This window comes from Podarcis liolepis (genome assembly GCF_965112155.1).
Source record: "Podarcis liolepis genome assembly, chromosome: 3".
In the NCBI taxonomy this organism is placed as follows: Eukaryota; Metazoa; Chordata; class Lepidosauria; order Squamata; family Lacertidae; genus Podarcis; species Podarcis liolepis.
In genome coordinates this window covers 80,410,144-80,430,424 of record NC_139557.1, presented here as the reverse complement: position 1 = coordinate 80,430,424, position 20,281 = coordinate 80,410,144, and the positions used below count along the sequence as shown (strand labels likewise).

Below are 20,281 nucleotides of genomic sequence, written 5' to 3'. Positions count from 1 at the left end.
GGTTTGTTTGTTTTTAGTGTAATGTTTGTATTTAGTGTAAATGGAGTTTTTGTTTTTCTTATTAAAACCTTGTTTAAGTCATTTTTGAGTCCCTTTTTAATGCATGGTCTCCCCAGCAAGCTCTCTGCAGCGCTACCATACTGCAAATAGCCAACATCCTGCAGCTGTGGATCCCAGGAGGGGCTGAGGTAGGAAGGTCTCCTTACTCACCATAATGTGAGGCCCAGGCTTTGAGGCTATGACTTGTCATGCCCCTTGAAATGGACAGGGTTTTGCTCACCCAATGTTGAAGTTACATTAGCTTCCTGCTCTTCTCATTTGCCCCTGCATATATTTTAAATAAAATGTGGCCGTAGTTCAACCTGTGACTTGTGTCTTGTTTCTTTAATCCTGGGTTTGATTAAGACATTTTTATTCCCCTTTGTGATTTACTGCTTTGAACAACTGCTTGTGTAATATCTCTCTCTCTCTCTCTCTCTCTCTCTCTCTCTCTCTCTCTGTGTGTGTGTGTGTGTGTGTGTGTGTGTGTGTGATCTGAATGTATTCACTCTTCTGGAAATATTTAATCTTGCAAGTTGTTGTTTTACTATACAGTAGTAGTATTTTTTTGAATTTTAATTGTATTTTATCATTTTATGACTGTGAGCTACTACATAACAATGCTATTGGGCAGCCTTATACAGATCTAGCAAGCAAGCATGTTAATATGGCCAGCTCTGTTGCCATCATGCCATTACTTCATCTTCCTTTAAAAAAAAAAAGCTTTTCAATTATTCTTCATGTCATACATTTTGTGATCATCTTCAGTTTAATTCATATATCTTAAGTAGTCATATTTTGGCCACAAAAGATGTCTAAATAGCTACTGCTGATGACTTTCTTTCTTTCTTTTTTGCTACATGTGCTAAAGGTATGCACTGACCACAATATTTGACTTGTATCTGTGGCTCTGGGACTAATCTGTTTTGGAACTACTCTGTATCTTTCCAGTTCAACTTGTTATTTGGGACCAAATTACATCTGTTAAAAACAAAGTTCTGTTTTCCACAGGGAGAACAAGGGAGGGTATCTCTAAAAATGGCCGTAACTTCTTTTCCTTTTCAAAAAGGGGGTGAAGCTTGCAAGCAGATGTGGCCAGTGTGGCCAATGCTCAGGGATGATGAGAGTGGTGGCCCAGCAACTTCTGGAATGGTTCCCCATTCCTAACTCATGGCATCTACTTTAGCCCCAATTCTACCCTAAGGTTGACTCCATTTTCCAGACAGTGTTTCTGTATCTCGAACAGTAGCATCTCTGGCACAATCACAACAGGTGAAGATTTCCACATCAATAAACCTCAGTCAATACACTTCATGTGTTGAGTTCATGTGCCACGTGGCTGTAAAAAGCAGTTTCCTTTTTGGGGGTGGGATGTGAGGATCTTCTTGACCCAACCTCTCAAATGAACCAGATTAGACCTTGGTTAACATCTGTGCTGCTTGCTTGCATTTCTCTCCAGGTCCTCTGTTCCTGCCCCCACATTCAGTCTCTTGCAGGAGTCTCAGAGGGCAGGTGGCTTCTGCCAGTCACCTTCTGCCTGACAGAAACAGCCTGCCCTGGGGGAATACTGACAAAATTTCATCACCTCTCTAATGGTGGCAATTCCCAGATGGATAAAGGAAACCAGACAGATGGAAGTGAAATTAAAGCATGAGCCACAGCAAATGCTGCTGCAGACACCATGGGAAATATACCTGCAATAGAAAGATGGTGTTATAGGTGATCTTTTTCTCTCCACCGTGTGCTGTTATATGGGCTTCCTGGGAGTCCATGGGAGATGCTGAAGGTTTTGTTTTCCTTTAGCAAGAGAGGCCACTCAGATCGTGGGGTGCCTATGTCACATTTGGTTTCATTTGCAAATCTACAAGCAGAGCCTATTGGAAACAAGCAGGCTCCTTTGAAATGCACCACAACTAGCGGTCCCTGCATCAGATTCCTAAACAGATACTGTTTCCTCCACTTTCAGCTATTTAATTGCACTTAAACTCTGTTTTCTGCTTGTCTTTCACCATGCAAAACTAGCACATCCCAGCCGTTACACTGATTGTGTGGAAGTAAGGAAGAGTGGAAATGGGACGGATGCTCCCAGATTTAGACATGGATGGATCCCACACGGATCCCTTGGGGAGCTCGGCTAATAGGATGATGGCGATCTCAACCCATTGGGAAATCCATCCACAATTTAAAAACATGTGCAGAGAAACCGTTTAGCGACGCTGCACCCTGTGCCCACACCTATGTGAGCGTAAGCCCACGGGGCTTACTCTCAAGTAAACATCCGTAGGCTTTCACTGTCCGATCCCTTTCTTAAAAGTCCCGGGCGCTCCCGGGTTGCCCATTGCCCGGGCTGCGGAGCCGGCGGAAACTCGCAACAGTTATTTTTCAACTTTCCAGAACCAACGGCGTGGACAGCGCAAGAAGAGCAGTCGCGTTGATGAATCTGCGAGGAGAAAGCCGAGGAAGCTGCTGCAGGTGACGCGAGAGGGTCGCACTTCGAGCCTCACCCGCTTCCTTTTCAACCTCCTCGCCTCGCTGCCCCCCTCCCTCTCTCCGCGTGGAAGCACCAAGTTATCTCCCGAAGAGCCTCTGCCGGGCGAGATAAGGCGCAAGGCGGGAACCTGCTCTGGGGTGGCGGCGGCGGCGGCGGCGCGTTTGGTCCGGAGGCGGGAGCTGCGCGAGGGGTGGCGCGAGGGAGGGACGCAGCCCTTCCACTGCGCCAACCTGCAGTCTGGCGGCATCCATGGAGTGGGAGAGGGCGCGCGCCCCTCGCTTCCTGCCGCCGCCGCCGCCGCGTGCGCCCCTCCCTCCTCCTCCTCCTCCCCCCCTGCGCGCGCGAATGTGTGCCTGGCGCTCTCTGGGCCCGCCTTCCTTTCCGTGGCGCCCGCTGCCAGCCAGTGCCGCAAGGAGCCGTTTCGCGCGCCACTCGCTACTCTCGGCTGCCGCTCGGAGGGGGGCAACAAGCGGCGGTGGCGGCTTCCCCCACCCCGCCTCCTCCTCCTCCTCCGCGGGCACTTTGGCGCCTTTCCCCCCCTGAGCTTCCCGCTCTTTTCCCTCAGGAGGGTCTCGTGGGTTCTTCCGCCTCGGCTCTTTGTTTCCCGCCCCAGCCCCCCCCGCCCGCTGCTTCGCCTTCCCAGGGGTTTTTCTTCTTCTTCTTCACCTCCCGGTTCCTTCTGCCGTCGCCGCCTGGACGTTGCCTTGTCATGTCAAGATGGAAGGCAGGAGCGACTGGCTCGCCTCGTCGTCCCGCCACGAGGGCTTCGAGCAGATGAGGCTGAAGAGCCGACCCCGCGAGCCGTCGCCCAGCCTCACCCGGGTGGGCTCCAACTTCTACAGCTCCGTCAAGCAGCAGGACTACAGTGCCAGCGTCTGGCTGAGGAGGAAAGACAAATTGGAGCATGTAAGCCACTTTCCCCCCTTTTTGCTCCTCCCTGCTCATTCATTCTCACCAACAGCCCTGCCAGGCAGGCCACTCATTGCCCCCATTTGGACAGGTGGAGGGAGAACCTCATGAGCTTTCCGCCGGGTGAACCGTTTGCACCCGGGACTCTGTATGGCACAGGTCCAATGGGATCGTAGAATCGTAGGGTCCCCAAGGGTCATCTAGTCCAACCCCCTGCAGTGCAGGAATCTTTTGCCCAACGTGGGGCTCAAACCCAGGACCCTGAGATTAAGAGTCTCATGCCCTACCAACTGAGCTATAAATAAACATTGGTTCTGAGCATAGTCTGTCCCAACCCGGAGCTTCGCCCTAGAAACCCCAAATAGGTTCAACAACATGTGGGGGCTCTTGGGAAGAAGGGTCCCTAAGGCTACAGTGTGATGCACAATGGCTTGGAAGTAAGTTCCATTAAACTCAATGGAGCTGTCTGCCAAGCGAGCGCGCACAGGATTTCTCTGCAAAAGTGGGAGACGAGGTTCATTTCTCTTTAGGAACAGCAGGACATCAGAATAATTTGAACGGTCTGGATCACAGCCCTTCTGAATTGCGAACATGTCGCCTTGTGTTTTCTGTACGTGTATATGCTTAGTTCCCGTTCTGTGGACTATTGTCTACTGCAGACCAATTTCACATCCCTTCCCTCTCCATGCGTGTACATATGGGACAGCTTCAGCTCAAGCTGGGAAGTTACAGTACCTTTTATGATGTTGCAGAATTCCCCTCCAAGCGAGTACAGGTTGGAATGTTATGGTGATCAGGATACCTGTGTTTTGCTTTTGCAATCCTTATTTCCTATTTGGAGCTGCAAACATTCTGTATTCCAGACATACTTTCCCTCCCCATCCCCTGTGTGGGATTTTAAGGCAGTGTGAAGTAGATTGCTTTCCAACATCAATTTCTGCAGCAGCAATGCATGTTAACTAAGTGGTTTTGGGACCAGGGAGAAGCTGTGGCTGGCTGCAATGAATATTTTATGGGGATTTTAAGGTGCTTGGAAATATTCCTGTGGTTCAGATGATTCAGAGCAATGGGCTCTTTTGTTCTTATGTAATTTGTAACAGTAAGAAATTGGATGAATGGCACCCTAGGTTAGCATCATCTGAATAGAGTATTAGATGAAGTCCGTAATTACATTCTCCCCCTCTAGGCACAGATATTATGTTTGCTGCATGCTATTGGGGAAGCATTGCTGGGTTTTACATTGCAGCAGGCTTGCTTAAGAAGACATGCATGCAGTTCGAAGCTGACTTTGTGACATAGAAGACAAGTATGCTGCTTTTATAAAATACATCAAAAATATTGCAATGCAAGCAAGTTCCTTGAAAGAAATACTTGTATCAAAACATGTCTTTTGCAGACCTATTGACTCATTATAGTACCCACACATTATTTACACTTTGTTAGAAACTGATTCAGTGCCAAATGATGTAATCCAAAATGCAAAGATACAGCAGTAGAATAGCTGGAAGCTACAAAAAGTATTAAAATTCTTATCTGCATTACTATAGAGTATTATTTATTTGGGTGAGATCGCTAAAGGAAAGGATTGAGTATTCAATTAAAAAAAACCTCCCCAAAAGGTACATGTTTGTGGCCAAATATAAGTTGCAGACATGGTGATGAATGGCATTGTCAAGATTGATCAACTGTGGGATGTACTGTTCCTCAGCTGTGCTACTAGTATACCTGTCTATCTTGATTCAATAAGACTTGCCAATAGTGGCATGTGAAGTTTAATGAATGGCTGGTGGCTTTTCCTGAAATCTGGAATATAGAAATATCCGTTTTCTCAACATTGGGTTGCATCCTATGTTAGTTACTCAAAGTAGACCTATTGAAATTGATGGATATAAGTGAGGTCCATTAATTTCCATGGTTCTACTCAAGAGTGCAACTTAGCGGGATACAACCCACAGACTTTTACATGAACTACCTGTGTAGGTGAACTATCATTTTGCAAATCTTAACATTGCCCATTTCTAATCATAACAGTATGATTACTATCAAAGAAACAGCTAGAAAATTGCAGTGTGGGAATGGAGAACCAGAGTAGCCATATAGGCTCATTAAAACATTAAAACATTTCTGGTACACAACACCAGCACTTGTTTTATTTAACTCACTTGGATTTGTGAACTGCTGTATAGTGGTACCTCGGGTTACAGGCGCTTCAGGTTACAGAGGCTTTAGGTTACAGCCTCTGCTAACCCAGAAATAGTACCTCAGGTTAAGAACTTTGCTTCAGGATGAGAACAGAAATCGTGCTCTGGCAGCAAGGCGGTAGTGGGAGGCCCCATTAGCTAAAGTGGTGCTTCAGGTTAAGAACAGTTTCAGGTTAAGAACAGACCTCCGGAACGAATTAAGTTCTTAATCTGAGGTACCACTGTATTGACAATGGATAGCAACTTTTATAAAACAAAATTTTAAAATGTGCATAAACTTATGCAGAAAGTAAGACGGTCTTGTAGTGTCTTTGGAAGATGCTTAAGCTGTCTTTGACAAGAGTTGGAGAATTCTTTGATATAAGATGCACTCATATCCACATTTACCTAGGAGTTTTCCCAATGCACTAATTTCAGTAAATATGGGATGTTAATGTAATTATTTGACAGTATTGTATAATAAAGCTTGTGTAAAGACCATGACCATTTGAGTTCAATGACACTAAACTGCACACTTATTCAGTGGAACGTACTCCCAGGTATCCATACAAAGTATTGTAGCCTTAGTTAAACTCCACATAGTTTTGTTTCATTTGGCAGAAGGGAGATTAGGTTGAAATGTAGACATGGAGCACATAATGGTCCTGCAGCAATGTGAAAACATTTCTTATAACCTTTTTCAGATAGATGCAGTACAGTACAGCGGTACCTCGGGTTACAGATGCTTCAGGTTACATACGCTTCAGGCTACAGACTCCACTAATCCAGAAATAGTACCTCGGGTTAAGAACTTTGCTTCAGGATGAGAACAGAAATTGCGTGGCGGCAGCAGCAGCAGCAGGAGGCCCCATTAGCTAAAGTGGTACCTCAGGTTAAGAACAGTTTCAGGTTAAGAACAGACCTCCAGAATGAATTAAGTTCTTAATCTGAGGTACCACTGTATTCATTGGGATTGTGCAGTAATCTATAATTGTGAATGCACTGTGATATAATGCAGTAGCTGACAGAGGGCAATGGGTTTGGTGTCATACCTATAGGGCTCAGATGTGGTCTTTTTAAAGGGCCCGCCCCTCAGTTCTGATTTGACAGCCTGTCTTCTGCTTGGGTCTACCTCCTTACATAAGAGGCTCTCCTCCCTTCAGTTAGATGAAGACACCAGAAAGGGAGGATCAATGCCAAGCTTTTTCCATCAGCTATTGAACCACTCTTTGAGCAGCAGAGATGATACTCGCTGAAAGGAGGCTCCCCACAACAGTGGCAGGAGAGGTAAGATAACCTGGGATACTTGAGACATCAGCTGTTGATGCCCATACCCTGGCCTTGTTACGGCTGAGATAAAGAATACCCAAGTGTTTAGGTGTCCCCGGAGCAAAGTACATTCTGGACCACTGTGGATTTGGGGCATTCCTTTTCTTTTCCTCTAGGGCTTGAAGGATGAGAGGAAATCCTGATGTTGATTCTGGCCATTATGATACCGTGGGTCATGATATCTTTGTGTTTATGGTAAAACTGATGATGGTCCATTGCTCCATGGATATCGGCCATGGAGCTTGTTGGATCTGAAAGAGTAGCCCACTCTTGCTTTTAATAACAATGACAAAACCTGCTATGTTTTGCACAGGGGTGGAGCCTCCCTGTCAACATGGTTGTTACCTTTCATAATTATCCACATTTTGGGGTCTATGTAGCACATTACAGAGAATGAGTCTGTGATGCATTTATATTGACACTATACTTCAGATATTATATCCAAGTTCAGCTAAGTAAAAACCTTTAGCTGATCTCACTGGAATTGCACTTGAGACAAGTTGGTCAACCATATGCTTCTTGTGAAAAATGCCTGTAAGCTAAGGGCAGAGCACACTGAATTGTTTTCAGATGATAAGAATGATTTTCTGATTTGACAGGTTTTAGCTTAGTCAGTATGTACTTTGCAATATACTTACTGAATGGTGAGCTCAATATATAGTCAACCAAAGTACTTGTAAATTCAATATGGCTAGAATATGTTGGACAATTTTATCTAAGTTTGTGCACATATGTGCATTATTTCATTATTTGAAATTTCATGATCTGTCTTGAGTGCGCAAGATATGTTTGATACTAATGGGTAAGGAGATGTTAATAGCCTATAAAAGAACATTACACTTTGTACATTTACAAAAGGTACAAGACCACCTGGTGCTGAGTCATAGAGACAGACTAGGGTTGCAGTTGGTGTACTGCTCACCTTGCTTCCTACCTGCCTCTCTGGTCAACCTGGCTGAAGTGATTTCAGCAGTGATGTTGGAGAAGCCCAAGGCTGTGGTCCTGGATGAGCTCAATACCCACACGGGGACCACTACTAGCATTTCTTCTCAGGACTTCATGGCTTCCATGAAAACAACGGGATTGTCTCAAGTGGTCATTAGTCTGACCCACAGAGTAGGGCATACTCTTGATTTGTCTTTGCCTCAAATGATGCAGGTTGTGGTCTGAATATTAGGGACAGGCTGTGTAACTCTCTGGTCACAATCAGACTACTGGACCTGCCTGCAAGTGCTCCAATTGGAGAACAGCCTTTACCAAAGGTGCCGTGGACTTAATGGGTTGGGTCCACCTAAGGAGCATTATTAGTGGAACCTTTGTGCAAAGACTTAACTAATGCAATTGGGGCTTCCCCCCTTTCCACTCCCATGTGCCCCCGCCTCCCAAAGTTGTTGGGGGATGGAGAGAGCCACCAGAACAGTTTGTGGGAAGACAAGAGGTGGGATTGTTCCATCTGGCAAGCTGAAATGCTTGCACAAATAGTATGTAATAGCAACACTGAATTCCACCCACAATGTCTGACCTCCCCTATAAGGATAAGAGGTCCATTCAGTCAGCCCACACCTGGTGGCTTATGGACTCCAAGGGAGTCCTGAATGCTCTGGGGGATGTTCCAGTGACTAGATCTAACAATCCTGTCAAAGCTCTGCTCTTGCTATGGTATGGCAAAATGAGGTGTGCTGTTGACATTATCATTCTCAAATGCTGCAGAGCCAATTTTGCCTCTTGGTATTCCCAGGAGATTTGGATGTTGTAGCAACTGAACAGAGTGCAAATGGCAGAAATCTAACTATGAGGCCAATCATATAATCATGCCTATTGTGTTGCATTATTGGTAGTGAAGACAGCATATTTCACTGTCTCCATTGCATCCTCAAGTAGCCATCCAGTGGAGCTTTCTAAGATTGCCCATCAGTTATTATCTCCCTTAGCTAACCATACAATAATACAGATGTGGACATTGTTGGCTTGCTGTGACTTTTGCAAAGCACTTTGAAGGGGAAGTTGCTCATCTCCATGGAGACATTGATACTGATTTGAGTTCAAATCCAGTTGAGGTATTCAATGCTACATATAATTCTATTCTGTGAGGTCTGTTTCAGCTAATGTGGCCTGATGACACAGACAGGGAAGTTACAAGAATGAGGCAGATTACATGCCATCTGGCTCCTTGTCCTTCTTGGCCGATGAAAAGTAACCATCGGGTTCAGGATGTGGTGAATGTATCTTCATGCTGGGAAGTAGTGCCTGGTGCCCGTTAAGGAAGCAACAGAGCAACCACTCCTGAAAAATCCAACCCTGGACCCAATAGTTTGCAAACTACTAGTTGGTTGGTAGCATCCTCTTTTACAGTAAATCATGGTATACGCCCCCTGCGCTCAATAGACACTACTTCTAAAAAATAAAGAAGCTATTGCATTGCGCTGGAAAGAACATTACCAGCATCTCATTAACCACAACTCCCCTGTAGCTGCCGAGGTCCTCTCACAAATTCCGCAAAAACAAATTGAAGATGAGCTTACAGGATCTTCAATCTGGGAGAGTTGTGTACAGCTATTAACCAAATGAAAAACAACAAAGCCAGGGGACCTGCTGAAGTCTTCAAAGTGGGAAGAATTGGATTTACACAATGACTTCACAAGTTCAACATAAAAATCTGGGAGAAAGAGGAGAGCCCATCAGACTTAAGGGATGCTAAAATTATCAATCTCTTTAAAAAAGGTGATTGAACGGGTTGCAGAAACTATTGAGTCGCATCTTTATTAGCTGCAGCTGGCAAAATTCTTGCAAGGATCTTGGCAAACCATCTCCTAACTATACCAGAGGCTACCCTTCCTGAATCCCAAAATGGTTTTCAACCTTCTAGGGGGACAGTGTACATGATTTTCACTGCTTGACAGCTTCAAGAAAAATACAGAGAGCAAAACCAACCCCTGTATATGGCGTTTATAGACCTACCTAAGGCCTTCAACACTGTAAATTGTAATGCCCTGTGGACTGTCCTTCTGAAAATCGGCTGCCCAGATAAATTTGTGAACATCCTTTGGCTCCTTCATATGGCAGCAACAATCGTGGATAACAATGGCTCTCAAAGTGAGCCATTCACAGTGGGATCAGGTGTTAAACAGGATTGTGTTATCACCCCAACTCCATTTATTATTTTCATCGCCATGATTCTACACTTTGTCGAAGGGAAATTCCCCACCGGGGTAGAAATCATATATCGAACAGATGGAAGGCTGTTTAACTTGAGTAGGCTGAAAGCAAAGAATCTTCTTTGACGATCACTCGTAGCCGAGTAAGATTGTCTTCCATAATTCTGGACCCACATGTCCTCCCACAGTGGGGACATTGGTTCCCGAGTTGATCATAGTGTGGATTTGCCAAGCGTGCCTTCCTCTTATCACGTTTCTCCCTTGCGTTCTGAGTTTGTGTGTCTTCAAAGTCCACAACACCTTTGGTAAAGGCTGTTCTCTAACTGGAGCGCTCGCAGGCCAGTGTTTCCATGTGCCGGTTCATGACTAGGGGCTTCCAGATTTCACGATCCTGCCCCCGTTACCATTTGCCGATCGCCATGGAACTTTTGGGGTTTGGGTTGGGTTTTGGGAAGACGCCTCTGCGTGAATTTGTTTTATGTGTGTAGATCAGTGCATAACTTGTATCATAGAGCTTCGACATTCTGATGACAACATAGTGCGTGCACACTCAGCGGATGACCTCCAAACCATCCTAAATATCTTCACAGAAGCTTATGAAAAGCTTGGCCTATCACTCAACATCCAAAAAACCAAAGTGCTGCACCAATAAGCACAAAGCAACCCCTCTGCAGCACCACAAATCCAACATAACAGTGTAATGTTGGAAAATGTTGATGTCTTTCACAACCTGGGCAGTTATCTTTCCACAAGGGCCGACAATAAATTGTCTGAGCTCTGTGAGTGCAGCTTTCTCCCAACTGAAGTGCAGAGTGAGGACCAGGACATTCACAGGGAAACCAAAATGTTTGTTTACAAAGCTATTGTACTACCAACCTTTCACAAGTACACTTGTGAAACATGGACCACTTATAAACACCATCATCAACTTCTCGAAAGATTCCATCAACGGTGTCTCTGAAAAAGTTCACATATTACTTGGGAAGACAGGCGAACTAATGCCAGTTTACTGGAAGAAGCAAAGAACTTTGTTGGACTGGTCATGTTGTTCAGATGCCCGATTAAAGTCAGTGAGATGGAAATTTGGAACACTTTTGTCCATACATGCTTCCATTCATACAGGCAGGGTCAGTTTCAGAATGTAGTATTGGGAGGCTGCCCCCCCCCAGCAGCTATGGGGTCCTACAGGGTACCAGCTTGTCACCCATGCTGTTTAACATCTATATGAAGCCACTGGGTGTGGTCATTAGGATATTTGGAACAAAGTGCCATCAGTATGCTTATGACACCCAACTCTGATTCTTTGAAACATCTGAATCAGGTTTTCTGTGCAAGTCCAGAATCAGTGCCTAGGAGCCAGTGGGTTAGATGTGGGCCAATAAATTGAGACTGAATCTTAGGAAGACAGAAGTCCTGTGAGCAAGTGGCTCTACTGTCCAGGATATAGGCCAGTTACCTGTTCTGGAGGGGGTTACACTCTCCCTAAATCAGGCATAGGCATATGGTCATCCCTTACCACTGGTCCTGTTAGCTAGAGATGATGGGAGTTGTAATCCCAAAACATCTGGAGGGCCGAGTTTGCCTATGCCTGCTCTAAAGGAACAGGCAACCCTGAAAGATCATTGCCAGTAAGTGTATGCAGTACTGAGCTAGGTGTACCATTGGTCTTGTGTATGGGCAATTCTTAGTTTGGTGGTTCACCAAAGCAGCCATGCAAAGAAATTCAAATATCAGTTAGTCATGGAGTGAGCACTATATTTTTGTAATAAACTCTTGTTTGGTTATGTAGAATTAGGCATTAAGGGCTGTGGTGCTAATGGACAAGAGGAGTGAGTAAACCAGTCAAATTTGGAAATACTTTCTGAAGTTTCAAATGCTTCCCCCCTCCTCATTCTTCTTATGCAGGATTCTGGGATTAGGGGAAGCTTCTCCTCAAAGCAAAGACCAGGCTGGGCTGACTGGGGTCTGAGAGGAACTCACTTTTTTGCCAGAGCAGAAGGTGTCAGAGTGTTGGTGCCCAGGAGAAAAGAAGTGGACACTGGCTTGCTGGGGGGAAGGGGCATCAGCTGGGCTGCTCAGAATCTGGGGCATTGGAAGGGTGCACAACACCCTTGAAAGTCAGTATTGGGGCTGAAGCAGCAGTGCTGGAAGGCTATGTTGGAAGCAGAAATTAATTTTTATTCATATGACTAATTCATGGAAAATATTGCTTTATTTGTGTGAGATGCGTGCGCATGCACGCCCACGCACACTCACTGTATATGCACTTCTGGGGTAGTTTGTCCACCTTTGGTCCCCACTCTGCTCTTAGCTCTTATCTGTGGCTCCTAGAAGCTGTCAGCATGTGACAATGGCCACACCCCAGGGAACGTCTTGGACTAGCTGGCTAAACCGGGTCAGGGTAGCCGATGGGTCTCAAACCCTTGTTGAGTTAGGGACCTCTTCTGCTTGTGAAAACAGACTCTGGCAGATTGAGTGTACAAGACTAATAGTGGGGCTAATGGTTAAGTTCTGCATGAGCTTTAGAGGGAAATCTGTACCCGCTGCCTTTCAGGACATCTTCTGGAGAAAAAAAGAATAAGGAGCAAACCCAAGGCAAATCCAGAGTGAAGTCTTTAAGAGGGTTGGATGGTGTCTTGTACCCCTCTTTCTGACAACTGCTGTAGCCAAGATGGTGCCAAATGTATTACTCTGCTCTGCTTTGGACAACATCAGTGAGACTGGGCAGCCCAGGATCTTCATACACACTGCCTAGGCATGTGCCCTGGAGAGGTCACTTTGGACTTCAGCCCCGGAGGCACACTCCATTGCTACTTGAGACAGATGGATGCCAACAATATTGTTTTAGAGATAAGCACCTAGTTACAATATTGAAGGTCCTCAATACTATTGTTTTCAGGGGCCAAATTAAGCAACACAATTTTTGGAATTCTGATTTAAGTCTAATGGACTAGAGTCAATGTAAGCTTTCATTTCACACACTCCATCTGGATACTGAAAAGCTGACTTTGTGGGGTCTAGCTTCTAAGCCAGAAATCTCTTTCAATGATTGTTCAGTGGGATTTCCACACAACTCAACCCATAGCACCTTGGCATCTGTTGTATCTACAGCTTCCCATGGGCCTAGTATCCACCCTGATTTCATTCATGCAGCTGTTGGTGTGTAGGGTAGACTGAAGACAGAACTCACAGTACCCTTTAACTGTAACTGGCAGCTTATGTAATCCTATTGTGCTAAGGTTGCTTTTTGATTGTAATATAAACTCTGTCAAGCCAAAACTATATCTAACATCCAAACAATAAAGTGGAAAGAGGTCAAAAAAGCTCTATTGTTGAGGGAGTTGACAGCTTGAAGGTCTCACAAAAGCAAAAAAAGAAAGATATTTGATCAGCAAAATGCAGTAAATCATTAAATGTCTTCTCCAGCACACTCTCTACTATGAAGACATGACTGGAATCAATTGTGAGTCAAATGAGCAAGATAACGTTTCAGCTGAATATAAATGAAATTTTCAACCCTTTTGTATTATTAAAGAGTGCCTAGAAAGAAGGCATATCATAGATGATGTTACAGTAAATGGTATAGCATCTTGTATCGGGTAGTGCAACATGATTCTAAAAGTCTGAGGAGGAGCTCAGAACGATGTAACCGGAAAACATTTTTTCCAACTCCCCCCACATTAGGTTACCACAGTGGGTCTAGTTTTTTACTAGTAAATGTTATTTCCCCTGATTTCTGATCCCAGCATTCCCCCAAGAAAGATTCAGATGAATCACAGGCCAGCCCCACCCAAGGGAGTCCTTGGAACCCCCTTTTACATCCTGAGGGTGTGGCTTTCCTATCATCTTCAAACTCCACCATAGAAGATGACTGCTCTGCAGCTTCTCCTTCATAACCATGCAAGGGTGTGCAGCTGGAGAACCACTGAAGTCCCTTTAAAGGATTACAAACAGTTCTGCCAGCGGGTGGGGGCAGAACCACTGGAAGCTCAAGCTGTGCCAGCCTTCACAAGGCTTCAAATAACTCTGGTCTTTCTACTGCTCAGCAAGCAGAGCACACTCGGAGCTACCCATGGTTCTGATTGCTGCTCACTGGAACCTGCCAGAACTCAGCCTGACTTGACCTGATCTGACTTATTATAGCTGGACTTGCCTCAGCCTGACTGAGTTTGACCTAAGCTACTTGACTTGCCCTAGCTGAAAATCATTTGACCCACAGTACCCTGGCCCATCCTGATTAAGAACAATTGATCTGCTTGAGTGGGCCCCACCTGAATCTGCCCAACTTACCTGCTTCTTCCCTTGGATCAGGCATGGCCAAACTTGGCCCTCTAGCTGTTTTGGGACTACAACTCCCATCATCCCTAGCTGATAGGACCAGTGGTCAGGGATGATGGGAATTGTAGTCCCCAAACAGCTGGAGGGCCAAGTTTGGCCATGCCTGCCTTAGATGGTAAGGAAAGGAGGTTATTGAACATTCTGGCACTGGGCAGCCCTCCACCTGAAGGCCTCTTTTCTTGTTCCCCCAGACCCAAACATCCTAAGTGGCAACACAGTTGGGGGTCAGGGGATGAAATTAGGTTTCGTCTGTCTCTCAGTTAGCAACCACACATACAGAAATCCTCCTCTATCTGTATTAACCTTCAGAGTCATCCAGCAGTTCTTTACTTGCCAAGGCTGTATTTCTGAACAGCGGACAGCAGAGCAAGAAGCGCCATTACTCAGTGGTAGAGCATCTACTTTGCATGCAGAAGGTCCAGGGTTCAGTCCCTGGCATCTCCAGGTGGGGTTGGGAGAGGCCTCTGTCTGAAGCCCTAGAGAGCCACAATGAAGACAATACTGAGCGAGATGGACCAAGGGCCTTGCTCAGTATAAGGCAGCTTCCTATGTTTGGGATGGATTCAGATGACCTGTTCTGTAGTGTCTTCTGTAGTGAGTTACAGTCAGCCACACCAGGATCAAAATGAATTGGGGCTTGCTTGAAGCTTTCTGATGGATTTTGACACCAACATGATTTTTGGCAAGTTGTGTTGTTTTTTTAAAGTGCTGTTACATAACATAATTGTCAGAATCGATCAGGTGCTGACCCTCTTTTGAGCTAGATTGTAACCGGATCCCACAATATGGTGGTTGCAAAAGTGATCAACAGGTCACCCTTAGTGTCTTGTACCTCTCTTCCTATATCTCTCATATGGCATTGGACGTAGGGTTCCTAACTTGCTGTGCTAAAATATGTACTCCAGTTGCTCAAAGCTTCTCTTCCCTCTGTGAAGGAGAGTTCCACTTTTCCTGCCGTATTCTTAGGGCATTTTAGAATTTATTTAGGATTTAGGTGGGTGCAGGCTTTTGAGTGAGGGCAGTGATTTGTTTTTCTGTCCAGTAAAACATTTCTTCAGCCTCCTGTATCCTCCCTGGCTGTCCAGGCTTCATTTGAGAAAAGCCCCATGGGAAGACTTGCTGCATGATGTCATCCCCCCCGGTTCTAATTGAAGTGCAGGTATATAGGAAAGCTGCAGAATGCAGACCACTGGTGAAATTATTTGTAGATTGAAAGAAATGACACCCCCAAATACCTCTCAGTCACATCAAAAGTAAGGTAACAATGACAAAAGCCCATGGGAATTTTGCTTAAAATTTCTCTCTCCCTTTGACAATTTTCTTATGCAATTTCTTTTCTCGTTAATTGATGGAGATTTCATTTTATTTTATTTTGGGTGGGGAGTGGGATACAGGATAAATTTCTGGCATGGCATTATTAATAAGTGCAATTTAATAACATTTGCTCTGATAATTGCGAAGATTTGCCCAGAATGATCAATGAGCATTTGTAGCAATACTGATGTAATCCAGATAAATTCTAGTTTGAGATCATAAAAATAAATTAATTGGAGGACACAAGAATCTGCAGAGGAATCAGCAAAACCCATCCCTGCCTTCCTTCCCCCTCCTCCTGAATGGATCCAAGCCAATTGCAGTTGCAGTTAATATTGTTACATTTTAAAAATGCATCTCTCCATTTGTAGATAACCATTACTGCCTTTTAAAGTGCAACAGAAGTAGAAGCTTATTTAAAGATATAATGGTGGAGATGGATGTTTGCTTGGTAAAAGAGATGAATGCCTAAAGGTTCCAAGTAGCCTCGTGCCAATTTCTGGTTAAGCTTGCTTTATTATAATTACATTCTTTGTAAAAGGCTCTAATTCCATGTATTTTTCTAAAACAATAAAAACAGTAGGGTTCCTTTTCCAGTTATTGCAATAATAATTAAAACCAACATGATTGTTATAGGAAATGAGACATGGCAAATTGCTAAAAAAAAGTTTAACAGTAACTTAAGGTGCAACAGTAAGCACCTTTGTACCAGACTCAGAGGGGTGTGTGTGTGTGTGTGTGGGTGTGTGTGTTGCATTGGATTTGGTGAAAGTGTCTTTCTCTCTAGCCCTGCTAACCTTTGCCTTTGGAATGATGCCAGTGTTGCCCTGCAGCTGCAGACCTCCTCCTTTCAACTATAAAACAGACAGACAGCCCTGTGCCAGTGGAATCCCCACTAGTGGCAGCCCAAGAAAGCCCAGAAACGCACAATTCCAGGAGAAGGCGGAGGAGATTATGATGATGATGAAGAGTTTGGATTTGATATCCCGCTTTATCATTATCCTAAGGAATCTCAAAGCAGCTAAGAATCTCCTTTTCCCTTCCTCCCCCACAATAAACACTTTGTGAGGTGAGTGAGGCTGAGAGACTTCAAAGAAGTGTGACTAGCCCAAGGTCACCCAGCAGCTGCATGTGGAGGAGCGGAGACACGAACCCAGTTCACCAGATTACAAGACTACCACTCTTAACCACTACACCACAATGGAGCAGCAAAAGGCTGAACTAGCCTAGAATTCACTTGATTCACATGACAGGATTGATTTGGGTCCGATCCCTGTAGCAATTTCAGGATGACACTGTGATTTGTATCCCCCACCCCAGCATGTGTGGCAAGCCTGCAAATGCAGCAGTAGCTCCACTACACCATTAAAAGCCTGTGTGAAGAGGGATCCTTTGTTTCCATTACTTTTTCGGTCTTGACAAATTGCTAAGTCTTATGTTCCGAATCATTCATACATTATGCACACTTCGTATCAAACTTTCGTAATTAAAATTTTAGAGATAATAACAGAGTGATTCTTTGGTCCCACTGTGCATACGTAACATAGAAAAGAGTCACAGGCCATCAGTGCAGGAAACGGATGCTATACACACACAATTTCCCTCTCTTGAAGTTGCCCAACACTTTCTGTATTAGTACTGGGTGAAGTTTCTTAGTTTGCCACGGACACATTCCTGGTGTGCACTAGGCCTGTATCCTGTGCACAAAGGATTGCGGGGGTGGGGTGGGTTAGGAAACAAACCACCGCCTCTACAAATAAATTAATTACTGTTTGGAAGAATTCTACAAATACAGCTCAGTATTCTCAAGATGATTTAAAATCTGCAGAATCTTTTATAGATTCCTAAAAGTCCACTCGGGAATCCCTTGCGGGATTATTCTGCTTTGGAAAAACATGCCGTTGGTATTTATTTTCCACATAATGGTTTAGGGCCAATTCTAAGTATCTGAGTCAACCGCTTACCTGGAAAAACATTAGGGAAACAAGGCGTTTTGAAATGGTTATGTTCAATATGGTACACCCAATCTCTCAGTCTAATATACTGTACCCCTCTGTATGGCAGCTGTTATAAAACTGCTTCTTGGTGGCCCGGCTTCTACATCTCATTGGGGAAGGATAAAATCACTAGCATGTATGTTGTCTGGATCATGCGATTACTCGTTGTGCCAGCAGCTCCAATAGATGTGCCAACCTGGTAAGGTAAATAGCTCCATGATAAAGTACAGCTGCCACAGTGATGATGTGCAGATTGTCACTACAGGTGGGTTGACTGTGTTTCATCAAGCTGAGAGCTTATTACAGGGACTAGGCTCTCTTTAATTTGCAGCCTAAGACTAACGGAAGCAACAGAGGAGGTTGTAAATCCCAGATGATCTGTTATCGACAGAGGAGGGAAACCCAGAGGTCTAATTGCTTAACTCCTTTGCAGGTTTAGAACGCTGGCTGCTCCACAGTGGCAACCATGACAAGCAATTTATTTGCTTTATTTATTTATTTATTTATTTGCTTCAAAATCCATTGCGATTACCAAAAAATAAAATCATGTAAGTAGTATGTTTAAGAGGAATACACTGTGTTACAGTCAGCACAGGAAGCTGGTATAAGAAAAGAAATTCTGTTGAAGGAATACAAAATAATGAAGGACAAATGAACTAGAAATTGTTGGGGTGGGGCAGTTGCCGTGATTTCCAAATGGTGATTCTATTTTTGCACTTACTGCCATCTATCTTCTTAATAAATGATTAGTTACATTAAAATTTAAAAGAAAGCGCTTACTTATAAAAGACCTTCATTACATTTTTCTCTGCTGTAACAGTTTAACTTCTCAATAAAAAGTGGATGACGGATGGAAGGGTTGTCTTCATCCTGCCAAGGCAATAAACAAAGGCATCTGCACTGTTCGGAGATTTCATACTTCCTTGGTCTTCATGTTTTATTCTCTTTTAATTGGAAATGAGCACCTGCTCATATATTACTTAAGCTACCAGTCACAAACAAATAGCAGACACGCTGTTTCCTCTTGGGATGAATAAATTATGTGAGCAAGTGAAAGAATACACGGATGTGTCTGTGTCTGTGGCTACATAGATATGCTTTTCAGTGAGTGACAGAAAAGGCACTCTGTCTGCAATTCTGTTTCTGTTGTTTCACGTAGTCAGTTTCCTAAAGGAGAAGAAAGCCAGTGAGGGAACACACAATTATAATCTATGGCAAGTGGAGGGGAGCTGCTGCTGCAGCAGTAATACAGTTTGTCATGTCCCTTCCTGCTGCTGTGTGGCGTAAGCAGAGGTTCACTATGGCAGCATTCTGTGTGAGGCAAGCAAGCCAGAGCTTCATGTGTATCTTAGGTCCAAACTGTGTGACTTCTGTGTTCATACTTCCCACAGTTTCTAAATGGTAAATGCATCTGCAAGACTCTCAGGTAGGGTCCAAACTATGTTATTGAGGAAGGGATATTTTGGGGGAGGGATATTTTAACAGTGCCATTTTCCCACTCTGCACTGCCCTCCCCACTGCTATTAGTCTCTTTGTGGGGAGTCATTTACATATCCCATATGGGAATGTGGTAGCTTCCCCCATAGCAAATAACATCTTGGGAGGGCAAAATGTCAACCAAGGAAACGGCAAAAGAAGCTACTGCATTTTCTGTGAACAGAAGCTGTGGGAGATTATGGGGCTTCCAATGAAGGGATGTAGAACCCTACATTCTCACTCCCCAATCCCCAAATGCTAGCATGGCAGTCTTGTATGAAGGCTTTGCCTCCCGCTAGGAAACAGCTATGTTACTCAGTTGCCCACCATTCTGTGGATGAAGGGCGGGGGGCAGAATGGTTGGGTGCTGAACAAGCAACAGGCTTGAGTGAGAGAGGAAGAAGAGACAGAAAGAGCTGCAGACGTAGGACAGGCAGCTGAGGAAGAGGTTGCAACAGATTCGCAGGAGTTTGCCGGTCCTACTGTATTCAGCTCCCCTTGTCCCTTGTCTCTTGTCTCCAAGGGCACGGAGGGCTTTGCATGTAGCAGAGCAAAGGGCACAGCGAAAACAGGAGCCCGCTCACTGACTGAGTATAACACTGATGAGAAAACAGCCTGCCGGGGTGGAGACTTACGGGGAAGTGGCAACTGCTTTACCAGAGCCAGTTTTTCCCATAGGTTTCTCTGTTTGTATTTTGTTTCCTTGGATAAAGATTCGACTTTACTGCTCGTCTGTGTACTGACTTGCAACTGAACCAGCCCTGACAGCTGTAATTTAAGGGGTATAGAGTAAATATGGCTCGTATTTATGGTAAAGGTTCTGTTAGTTTTGTCTGCATTTGATAGAAGGGCATTGCTCTGGGAGCCTTTTGGCTGAAGGGCAGTGTGTACATATGCATACATAAATAAACTAGTTATTTCAAATCATTAATGAGTGGTGTGTGTGTGTGCTGTAGCTCAGTATCAGAGCATCTGCTTTGCCTGCCAGGTTCAATCCCCAACATCTCCAGGTAGGGCTAGGAATGTTCTCTGGCTGAATAGCTTCCAGTCAGT

At 44.6% G+C, this 20,281-nt stretch overlaps 1 protein-coding gene across 1 annotated transcript in view; it reads left to right on the top strand.

The window, feature by feature from the left end:
- The first annotated feature begins 2,801 nt into the window (after positions 1–2,801).
- PLD5 (phospholipase D family member 5) overlaps positions 2,802–20,281 on the top strand; it is a 112,300-nt gene continuing 94,820 nt past the window's right edge. Inside the window, exon 1 of the mRNA XM_083496897.1 lies at positions 2,802–3,436. Coding sequence (XP_083353023.1) covers positions 3,248–3,436 — 189 coding nt within the window. The 5' untranslated portion in view covers positions 2,802–3,247. The remainder of the gene's footprint in view (positions 3,437–20,281) is intronic.